At 39.8% G+C, this 12281-nt stretch overlaps 1 protein-coding gene across 2 annotated transcripts in view; it reads right to left on the bottom strand.

Moving 5' to 3' along the window:
• Positions 1-11844, bottom strand: part of LOC123976282 (septin-7) — a 41487-nt gene extending 29643 nt beyond the window's left edge. For both annotated transcript variants that reach the window (XM_046058291.1, XM_046058292.1), the window contains exons 1-3: positions 11689-11844; positions 10332-10333; positions 6436-6538 (exon numbers count right to left, since the gene is read on the bottom strand). In XM_046058291.1, the coding sequence (XP_045914247.1) occupies positions 6436-6538; positions 10332-10333; positions 11689-11743 (160 nt within the window). In that variant the 5' untranslated portion in view covers positions 11744-11844. The remainder of the gene's footprint in view (positions 1-6435; positions 6539-10331; positions 10334-11688) is intronic.
• Between the last annotated feature and the right edge of the window lie 437 nt (positions 11845-12281).

Below are 12281 nucleotides of genomic sequence, written 5' to 3'. Positions count from 1 at the left end.
ACCCCACGAGGCGAGATCTTGTGTGGAGGCCCAGACCGAGGGAGGTTGGCGGTGGTGTGGTGCTTCTTCCATTTCCTGATAACTGCACCGACAGTTGATCTTTTCTCTCCAAGTTGCTTTCCGATTCTCTTGTAGCCCATCCCAGCCTTGTGCAGATCAACAATCTTGCCCCTGATGTCCGTAGAAAGCTCTTTGGTCTTGCCCATGGTGGTGATGTTGGATGCTGGTTGTTTGGGTGTTGACAGGTGTCTTTTATACAGGTAACGAGGTGAGGCAGGTGTATTTGATGTAGATAATTGGTTGGGATTGGGGCTGTGTCTTAAAGAAAGACTAACTGGCTTGTAGGAGCCAGAATACTTGCTGTTTGGTAGGGGGTCATATACTTGTTTTTCCTCATCAGATGGTTATCAATTTTTATAAATTCATATGATGTGATTTTCTGGAATTTTCTTTGGGATTCTGTCTTTCACTGTTAGAATGTACATATGATTAAAATTGTAGATTGTTGCATTCTTTGTAAGTGGGCAAACCTGCAAAATCAGCAAGGGGTCAAATACTTTTTTCCCCCACTGTATGTGCTGTGACACACATGAATAATTGTAGGTTTACTGCTGGTTACGTCTTGGAACCTGCACGTACACTGCAATGCCCTCGGTTCAAGTCCACTCGAGGACTTGCTTGCATGTTATCACACTTTTTCCTCCCTACTTTCTCCCTCTCTATGCAGTCTATTCAAGACAAGAAATAAAAATAAAACTTGCACATAGATAACTTGTATTTTTTTGCACACAGGAAGTGAGCAGTCACCCTAATCTTCTATAACAACCTACGTGTAGAGTTCTGTTTTCGTTTACTTTAGTGCTTTTTTTGGACATTTAACATGTTCACCGCAAGTGATGTGAAAACCTCAGATTTCCACACATAGCAATAATAAGTGTGCTTCCAAATTATAATTCAGTAATAAAATCCTAATGAGCTGTTGAGCGGCCTCTCCATCATTGCAACAGCACTGTCAGCAAAGTGGCAATCTTACTGCTGGGCAGCAGAACAGGAAGCAGTGCCAGAGAATGCTCTGGTTCAGAAGTAGCTCTGCCCTCCCTTTCCACCAGCCTTCTGTTCATTTCCATTACAGATGGGTTAAAACTCTGTTGCTTGACATCCTGTGTTCTATGCACAATGCTAAACTCACCCCCAAAAGAGAGGGGGAAAAAAAAGCAGATGCTTGGGCTTTCAACATGGGGTTTGAATCAGACGCTCCTGAACTGATTGATGTTGAGAGGGCAGATCTAATTTGTCATGCAATTACTAATAGGTTTTAGGAATTACGATAGAAAGAAGAAAATTAGTGCTCATTTTCTACAAATAAATGTAGCCATTTACAAATAGCATAAGGACAGAACAAGACTTAAAACAGCAAGCAATTATGAAAAGTTAGTTAATTAAGTGAACGTGACATGCCCAGAGTACTGCTGAAGGCTCCCTCGTCTACTATAGGTCTTTTGCTTGACTCAGCCAATACGTAACTCCCAAGATGTCACATATGGACGCTTGGTCCCTTGGCGTCATTTTTTAATGCACTGGGTACCCCTTTAGTATCATTTTCCAAAGCTACAAGCATTACATGTCAGGTGACGTAGTATAAAAGGGAGGGAGGTGGGTCAAACAGACACCAAACTTTCACCCAGGAGACCGCTGTAGTCAACGTTGACTTCTCTTTAACGTAAGTTTAAGTATGTAATGTATGTAAAAGTTAAATAACTTAGCTTACGTAACATACTTGTTTTAACCCAAATCAAGATCTTTTCCTAAACCTAACCAAATACTTTTGGTGCCTAAAGTTAACCAAACTGTGAGCATTTCACAATGTTAACCACATGTTTTATTTTGAAAGCCTAACCAGAATGTTACATATTTATTGTTGCAAACGTATATTTTTTGTTAACTTGACCGAGGACCCCTGCACATCCAGAAATGACACTAAAGGGGTACCTAGTACATTAAAAAGTGGCAACAAGGGATCTTTACCAAGAGTCCATATGTGACGACTTGAGAGTGAGAACATGTTGACTTGAAAAATGTATTGTTTAATTGGGGTGAATGGATGAAGACCCCTTTGATGTTACACAGTTTCATTCAAATCCTCCGTGCTAGCTAACTGAAGTGGGATGTATAAAAGAAGCCACTGACATTGTCATTACATCCGTGCATCCCAACGGAGCACCAGAGGAAGACCACTCTCACTGAGCCAGCCTGCCAAGCCGAGGCCCACCGGCTCGCCCCGCTAAGCAGCAGCACACTTCCTTTAAAGGAAATTTCCAGCAGCTGTGTAAACCATGGGGGTTTATTCAAAAGCACCATCCACTGCATACAAGAGGCTGGTGGAGGGGAAGCGGGAAAGGTTTGGCTTGTGAGAGGGAGCCCACGTTAGGTTCATTTTCTTGACAGGGCTACCAAGACACTGGAATAATAGTGTGCAGGTGAAATGAAAAGTGGTCTGTTTGTTTGTGAAAGGGAAATTCTGTATGCTCAACATCGTTTGAAAGCACTCATCTTCTCTGCACTACTCTGTGTTTATGAATGGGACTTTCCCTTCAAACGGGGCAGAAGACAGTAAAAGTTTAACAAGCCTAGAGCATGACAAAAGTGTTATACATATATCTGTTGGCAAAGCCATCCTGTTCTTTCTGCCTGTGTCAGATTTCGTCTCCTTCGCCTTAAAAGCCCCACTTGTTTATTTGACAGCATTCTTTCCAAAAGGAATACAACAGAGTTCATTCAGCTCTCTTTCAACCAGGACCAAACACAATGAGCTCTGGCAGCGGTGGCCAACATCAAGGTCAGTTCTTGCCAATGTGCACGTCACTGCCAAATATTGACTTTCACCATCAAATGGCTCTGGCCCACTTTCACTTGTCCACTAACAATAGCTATCCCCCCACTACATCTACACCAACATTAACGTATACTTAAACCCATATGAGTTCAAAAGAATGTATTGGGTTTCATTTCTGTTACACTTCCAAAAATAAATGCATGTAAATTTTATTCAGAAATTATTTGTGTTATTTAAAAGTTATTTCAAATAACACCTGACTAATTTTACTCATGTGACTCTTACATAGCAATCTTCTTCAAAATTCTCTTTAACAACGGAGTCGATAAAAAATATATTTCTATGTTTCTTTGTGCACACCTTTATTACAAATACATTAGAAAATATAAACAATGCTAGGTTTAGCCTAAATGGCAACACAAATGCCAAAAAGAATTTCAATCCAATCATGGGGACTGGAGAAATTGCCGTTTATAGTTAATGAATGTTGTGTGGGAAGAAAATCATAGAATTAAAAGGACATAGGGATATACCATTCGAGGCTTTGAGGTTTCCAAATTAAGCTTTGAAAGTATTTTGTAATATTTTATGACATCATCATCACCTTAAAAAAAAATAATTTTTATCCTCAAATAGAATCCTCAATTTGAATAAAGTGATATGATCTTTTACTTTATGATCTAATGACTTGAATGAGTAGGATTTGTAGATTTGTAGGTTTGTGGACACGCAAAGTGTCCACAAACAGCCGCAGCGGTGGCTGAGCAAGCTTGAGGTGAAATGGAGCAAGCGAACTGCTATGTTTTTATAGAATGAGCAGCATTTCAATGTTGATTTAGAACTGGAATGTCAACATTATGAAAAAAAACTTTGTCATATTCAATACAGCCCTAAAAAGGAACAGTTTACATCTTGAAACTCAAGCATTTTACCTCGGCCATATATAGCTAGAAACACAACAGAAGAGTGATGGATTCATGCTTAAAATGCAAGTTTATCCTCAAAATCGCTTTCTGTATATATTTTCCAAGTGTATACATTCTGTCAACTTTATAGTAAAAAAAAAAAAATAAAAAAATAAAAAAAAAGAAAAAAAGAAAGAAGCTTCGCAGCAACATGGTGAAATGAGTGGGCACTTCTTTGTGGAACTATCCTTGGATACAATATTTTTTTAAAAATTTACTATAAAGCTAATTATATTTCACATTGACAAACAATGTTGGCCAATTTCAATTGATTATCTTCTTTTGTACCATTTAAAATGGATAAAATCTTATTCCACTGTAGTCCGGTGGGAGAGCCAGCTGGGGCCGAAGCAGCAGGTGAGATTGACAGCAAACACAGATGTAAAGCACGGCAGCTCAGAACAACAGATTTCTCAGAAAAAGAAGACTCGTTTTGAGTCCTCGCTGTATATACCTTGTTACCTGTTTGACACAATATGAAGCAACGGAGCTATATATTGTTCAGTTTTTGATTGTTCACAAAGTACTTGGCAATAAAAAAATTTGCAGCACCTTATATACAGTATTATTTAATAATACACAAGAAAGTGTGGGTGTGCCTCCCCCTCAGCTAACACCACAAATAGAACTGAATGCTGTGGGAAACACTGATGTAATTTGTATATATTGACAAATGTTATAAAAATATAACTTACATCTTGAGCAAATTTTTTCCAAATGCTGCACAGGGTATATTCTAGCCCAGAGAAGATGAACGGTGATTAATCCTTTTTATGTTGGCCTTGTAAGAAGCAAAGAGGTAGTTTTTTGAATGTTTGGTTCTGTTACTTTCTGAATAGGGTTGTGACAGATTATTTTTGCCATTTCTGCTTGCTAAATGACTCAAACAATTCATTTCCTATCAATGGACTAATCAATTCATCATTTCAGCTTTACTTCTGACCTTGTTTGGGAACTCCATTGATATTTAACCCATGTGGGCTCATCATAATATTGAACTCAATCCTGGAGTTTGTTTATTGGGTAACACAAAACAAGACCGATGGTTTTCACATAACGAAATATAGTTATTGATCTAGGGCTGCTGGCAGCTAGGAAATGCACTACCATTTACTAGAGATCAATTGATTTGCAAACCTCTTTCACATTTGTGAACTGAGCTCTTAAATTATTTGACACTTCACAACGCTTATTACAACATCAGAGGGACACCCTGACAATTTGAAAAGAAACTGAGGCTACCCAAGTATTCAGACAAACCTGTGTTGATTCACCACTCTTTTTCAGCTACACTCTTGGCTTTCTTATCGCTCCAGGTCAGGGAGCCATCCCTTGAAAATTGTCATACCTAACTGCAAGTCTAGTTATTAGTTGTGTTTGTTAAGTGTGTATTTGTGTATAATCTGTTTGTTTTAGTTAGTGTTTTACAGATTACAGATGTTATGTGTGCTACAATGCAGATGTAATTCCCTAACAAGCTCAATGATGGGTGGGAATTGGGTGTGTTGCAGTTGTGTATGAGGTATATGCCCAAAATAAAAACACAAAAGTTGTATTCATTCCTGGTGTATTCATATTTTCCAGAGGGTGTGAGCTGCCTGGCTTCTACCATTTATATATTAAAATGTCCTTTTTAATTCTGTACTGTCTAATGAAGAAAGCAACAAAATACAGTTAAAACAAGTGAGAGGTTTGTAACATGAATCCCCGTACTTCACAACTGTGTCTTTCTGAAATATGCGTCTAGAAATTCCACCATAAATTCCATAACTGGTGGGTCCCCAGCGGGTGAATGTGTTTTATAATACACCCATCAACCCCTAAAAAATGAAGGAAACGCCAGCATGACAAGCACTTGACTTTGCCAATTACCCTGCTATTCTAATTACATGCTCCACACAAAAATTGCCACATAACAGCCTCTTTCCTGAGAGTGCACAGCAGGGGGAAACTCCAGGGCGTGACTACATGAACCAAGCCAGGAGGGAGGAGGGGGATCTGATTGCCATGGAGACGGGCTCTTTAACCCTGGAGGCACGGAGAGCCATGAACCCAGGGGAGAGGATGTGACATCATGCAGGCATTCCGAGCAGCTTCCAGCTCAGGTACCTCTGAACAGCGTGTGCAGAGAACGGAAAGGTTCTACGGTGCGAGTCCATTTGAATCAGCTGCTCAGACTTTGACTTTGGCTCCGTGAATGGAATGACAGGAAACGTCCTCCCACCACACAATCCAGGAGACACAAGCCACACACACACACACACACACACACACACACAGAGCAGCGTCTGCCTGTGCTGCTGCATGGCAAACCTTTGTTTTAAATGGTTTCCCAGAGTCTTGTCTTTTGTGCAACTTATCCTCCTGAGCTAAAACCATCTCTAATGCATTTGGGCAGCCAGCTGCTAGCGCTTTCAGCCATGACGTTTCTGTGAAACTCAACACTGCTCAACACATGAACATGTACAGTAGAAGCTGCAAGTTCTAACACAGATGTACTGTACGTAGACGCATCAACATCTTTTAAGACTTTCACACTCAAACAAGTAAACATTCATCCTCAGATGAATGCCTGATTGTGTCATACACTGAGGAGAAACAAGAATGTAAAAAAGGTGCCAACTGAAAATTACTCACCCACAACCATGAGTGTGAACTCGAAACCTCTCTTCACAGACTTTCGGTATACTTGGTTGGGAAGATTTGCAAAGCCCACATAGCCCTCCAGGTTCTTCTGTTGCTGTGGATCAAAAATAAACAGAGCTGATAAATTTCTCCTATAGCCCAGAAGAGCAGATTGTGGCTAACTGTACCATTTACTAGCACGGATTTCAGAAAGCACTTTTAAGACCACTTAATACTAATTTGGTGCCACAAAAACAATATAAATAAACTGTGCCTGCACAAACGGCTGGTTTCTGACTGAGCATAGTGAGCTAGGTGAAGACAGAACCAGTCTGAAAATGAGTGGATATACAGTGTAAAAAGGTGTAACAAAATATTTAAGCATGACATTTTGTGTGGACTTTCACACTCAAATCCAACATGCATGAGCTCATGGAGCTGAAAAAGGGGTCATAATATCAACGAAGTCGTATCATTTGGTTTTGTGAGTAGTGCTGAGTGGGAAGGCAGTGCCAGGAGCATTTATATGTTACCCTAATTAAAAGATGCAATCTCTCTCTCTCATACTTGTATTTAACACATCTGAATGATTTTAAAAGGCTTAAATTCTCAATCATTATTATTTTAAAGGGTACACTTCACAATTTAAACGAAGGAACTTATTTAGACTGTTGGTATGTCTAGAATTGACTGGAATCGAATTGACAAAGGGAAAAAAAGCACAAAAATATTGCATTTATGAGCATTTGGTGACCATTGAATTTTATACAAGCCATGTTTACGACGATCTAATACGACCCAGAGGTCCTGCAGCCTGATGAGAAATATGCAGAGTACTTACAGCTGTGTTGGAGAAGTTGACATGGGAAGGCAGCGGTCAAAGGAGTCAGGCCCATGAGGCAGGAACACAACCAGAGAAAAGAGAAGTTAGTTAGCTGAACCAGTAAAACCACTAAAACACAGTGCATCCCAGCTATTTATAACAGAGGCAACGTACAGAATAGAATGATTATTTGAATAATCGATTAGTTGTCAACTATCAAATTAATCTGCCACTATTTTGGTAATTAATTGAACTATAACTTCAGTAATCGACTTTAAAAAATGATTTTTTTTATGAAAAATGATCCTCCTTTCAGCTTCTTAAACGTAAATATTTTCTGGTTTCATTACTCCTCTGTGACAGTAAAGTGAATATATTTCGGTTGTGCGCAAAACAAGACATTTGAGGACATCATCTTGGGCTTTGTGATCAACATTTGACAATTTTCTGACACTCTATTGACCAAACAACCAATCAATTAATTGAGAAAATAATCGGCAGATTAATCAAAAAGGAAAATAATCATTAGCTGCAGCACTAGTCGGACAACTATTTCTGGATTATTATGAAAATTCAGAAATCTTAAAAACATGATTATTCTTAGGCAAATTCTAAAGTTTTAAAGAGCGTCTTTATTCTGTGATGTCGGATTTGTGGACACTGCGATGGAAATCGGATAATGATATCTTAGGGAAGTGTAAGACACACTGAATCTAAACATATGGCATGTGTAGCATGTCTGTGTGTTCAGATTTCGAGTAATGACTCTTAGAAGGAGGATTAGGTGGGCCAAATTATTAGCCCACTCTAAAATAACTGACAGGTGTTTCTATTATTCTGTCCACCCCTATTATCTCTATGAGGGTAAGCAAAACAGAATCACCAACTCTCTAAAACAAACATAATCTGTACATCCTAAACTTCACAGGGGGAGGATTTACTGCAGGGCTGTTGTATTAGACTGCATTAGTTTCAGATAGATATAGGAATGAATGTATCAGCTGATAAGTGTCAGCCCATGTTGATCAATGCATTGCAGTGACAATTCTCTGTGAAATCTCTAGTATCTGTATATATATAAAAAAATATGCAGTGTCATGCAAAGGAGTATTTTTTGCAACGTCTATGTTTCTGGGGGAAACCCTGAAAAATACTGTCTGACAGGAGAGGTTTGAAGAAAGCTTCAGTGAAGATTATTGAAACAGACTGTTGGCACATCACATTACTACAGTACTATGGTTCCACAAAGTCAGACCTACAGTAGAGCAACTGGACAGTATCATCAAGCAGTTATTTCCTGTGTGTTTATAGGAGCAGTCAGCAGTTAATGTGAGCGCTTAAGACGATGCATCCTCCACTTGTCCCACTGTAACCACACACACACACACACACACACACACACACACACACACACACCTGTTCTGACAGGCTAACGGCCTACTGGCTTCCATTCCTGGGCCCTCTCCCCACTGCTTCCTGTGTTTGATTCAGTTGACGGACTGCAGAGCAGTCAAAACCTGAAACAATGTGCAGACGGCTGCAACAACCTCAAATCTAACATGAAGGTGAACCACATACACAAAGACACTGTGCAACTAATGACAGGACGTTTAAGCTGAAAACACCAGACTTTTCATTGCTTTGAAAATGATGGCTTTGTGCAACACTGTGTACCAACTGTGCTGCTTTATTCTGATGCTTTGTGGGTAAGGTGCTATTATCCACACGAAAGGCGTCATGCACACTGAACGAACAGCAATTTCTCAGCCAAACTGTCAGCAGACACACAAATTACTTAAGAAAATGGCTTGCTAAATTTGGGTCCATATGTGCATCAATTTTAAGCACAGGCAGGCGAGATGTCTTTCTGTTGTGGGCTCTTTGTTTGCACAGAAACAAGAATTCAGGCAACCTGTTTGTGGTAATTACAGTAGCACTACACAAAGTCAATGTAAAAAGTAAGCAAAAGGCTGTTTTACAACTTGCGGGCGGATGGGGAGGTGTTCACCAAAGGAAAGCAGGGCTTGTTCTACAGCAGCACTCATCAGATAGTTAAGACACCATGTCAAAAGGTGAAGCAAGTTCCAATCTCTAAAAAAGAACCAACATCTGGGTCTTCAGTTTAAGCTCCAAGCCAGTATCACTGACAAATGAAATCACTGCAGGAAAGAAATATGACAGCAGAAGACAGAAAAATGCATGGTGCACTTTGCTGTTTGCTAAACTACCGGAAACAATGTGGTGAGCCTCCAGGAAGCTGGGGTTACAAGGAGGTAGGCCAGAGGCAGGGCTCTGAGCATGGAGTATGAATTCAACAGAAAGGATCCCAGTGCTTTCTGACAAACCCCTTCCCACGACCTTAGGGGAGCTCAGACATTTCATGCATCATCCCACAATGTTATTCTTCCAAACGTCTCTGTTGATACGACTTGGCTCCATTCACACCAGTCCAAAACGGTTTTTCCCCCTCACATGGGAATAGACAGAGTTTCAAAGAGATTGAGAGTTTACAGCAAATTCCCACAGAATGTCTGTGGCAAGGTTAACTTAGCTACTTTTACATGCGACTCAAAATGAGGTATTTCAGCAATTTGAATCTATAGTCTCCCATCCTGAGCTAAAATAACCCTGATGACATCATCAGGGTTATTTAGTCAGATGTGAAGGCATGCACCTAAGCCTAAATATAATTCACTGAAGCTGACAGCACTGCATTGACAATAACTTATTCTCTATTTGCAATTGAACAATGTCAAATTGAAGACCTCATCTATATATTCATAGAATGGTAACTAAATTTAGCTAAAGCTAGACCACACAAATAACATCCTGATGACCAAAACAGATGTGACATTTTGTCTTTGCTACTCTGTGCGTGTGTCTTCATTAAACATCGCTGTAAAAGATAAGAATGATATCATTTAGCCCTGTGGTGTGATTGCAGACTGACAAACCTAAAATTGGCCAGGTACAAGGCCCTCGCTGCATGTAGACAAAGGCTAATAATGTACAATCCACTGTATAGATGACTAGGTTAAGCTCTATTAGGCTAACACCTGAACAAACTAAGAGCACACTGGCACACAGCTTGGTCATCACAGACCTCCCCCCTGGTATTTGACTACCACGCCATCTGACACTCTGTCTGTCTGGCTGAGTGCCTGACCTGCCCATCTGTGCTATGTCATAGCCACTATGCAAACAGCACAGACAACATGCCACTTGGCTCTGACTGCAAGATACCACCAATTTTATTCCCATGATAGCCTCAGATGTGTAATTAACTTACTGCATGTGCTCTTGCTTTGCTTTTCTGGATGGCAAAAAAAAACTGCATCACCTTTTACTTCGTTATCGTGATACCATATCCATTTGGATATAATCACCCACAAACTTAAAATGAACATGGATTTATCGATCCACATGCAATAGCTAAATTGAGAAATTATTCAGTAGCTGTCGAGAGAGATGACCGGACATCAAACTGACACTTCAGTTTGCTGACACATTTTCCTGACCTGTTTATACCACCTGGGGGGATGATACTAACTTTTGTAGCTAATGTTTCCCGTCGTATAATGTTATCTAACGTTAGTAAACAACAATCTAAGCCTTTTAGATATTGTTGTTGGGTCTACGCTCATCTTGTAATGAGCAGGCTTGATTTATTAACGATGCGTACGTTAACGTTAGCTAACTCATGACAAAAACACAGGAAATGCCGGGCTAAGGTTTAAAACCATCTATGACGCTACGATAACGTTAAATAATGTTAGTTAGAGAGCTCCTGGCCAAACTCCATTCATAAATCTGAAGATAGTACGTTTAACTTAACCGATAAAAGGCGTTTTAGCATAATGTAAGATATTTTTGCGCTCATTAAGATGCACTTTTCAGTTCAGCAGACGTCGAAAACACCAAGCAACAGATAAGTTAACTTACAGGTAGGGAATTTCAACTTTAAGGCATGGTTTTCTGACGAATACTTATCATAATGTTAACATGTATCTTCCGTTAACTTACACCGTAACACAGCATGGTGGGCAGTAGCAACCCCTGTGAACGGGTTTAAGTATAATTTCAACCTAAAACTGGTGGTAATATTACACCAAAATTAACATTACCGGAAGACCATAACGCGTTCCGAGGTGTGAGACGTTAGCTAACGTTACGCTGCGGGAAAATACAATGAGACATTAAACTATTGGGTTTTTGTGTGACATTTCCCTATGAGAGTAAGTTAGTGAACGTTTCACGGGGCTATGCTAACGTTAAACATGAAATGAGTTATCGTTATTCCCGAGCGGTTCCAACTTCATTTCCAAGATTTCGTTTCCCGTAACGTTAACACAGAAACTGTTCGTTAAGTTAACGCTAGACTTGGGTCAACTTTACACACGGAAGAGAACAGGGCATATTTGAACAAATCTGACAACACTCACCCATTATGCCGCCGTTCCCGTCTGCTTCACTAACAAATGTTTCTCCGCTTGACATTCCCTCTCACAAACTCAGCGCTCAACTCTGTAAAGTAGTAACTCAGTAGTGGTTGTATCTAGTGGGATACGCACATCTTTCGACGTAATGGCATGTCAGTGACGCGAGAACGTCAAAGCAAAATGCGTACGTTCTCCTTGGAGAATACCGCCTGCCACACATCGCGAGATTTGTACAGAACCAAATACTGCCTACTAATAATATAAATTAAGAAAACTATATTCAAACTGTATTTTTATGAAAAAAGACTCGCAAAAGAACGGCAGATGTCTACACTGTAATAATGAATTAAATAACTGAAATAGGACATACACATCTTCACACACAACACGTAAATACACGGGGATCAGAGTTGAAAGGACACGAGACAGTCAACAGTGCCATCTAGAGGGCATTTTACATTACATACATTTTATTATAATTCATTTTTCTCAGGGTTTCACTGAAGGCTTGAGTCTGCAATGGTTACATGCTGTGTTTTTTTTTTTATCTCAAAGCAGTATTTGTTATTTCATATAGGCCCAACTGCGGGTTGGCT

This window comes from Micropterus dolomieu, linkage group LG09 (assembly GCF_021292245.1).
Source record: "Micropterus dolomieu isolate WLL.071019.BEF.003 ecotype Adirondacks linkage group LG09, ASM2129224v1, whole genome shotgun sequence".
Lineage (NCBI taxonomy): Eukaryota > Metazoa > Chordata > Actinopteri > Centrarchiformes > Centrarchidae > Micropterus > Micropterus dolomieu.
Note: the sequence above shows the minus strand (reverse complement) of the source record. Positions and strands in the feature narration are given on the sequence as shown.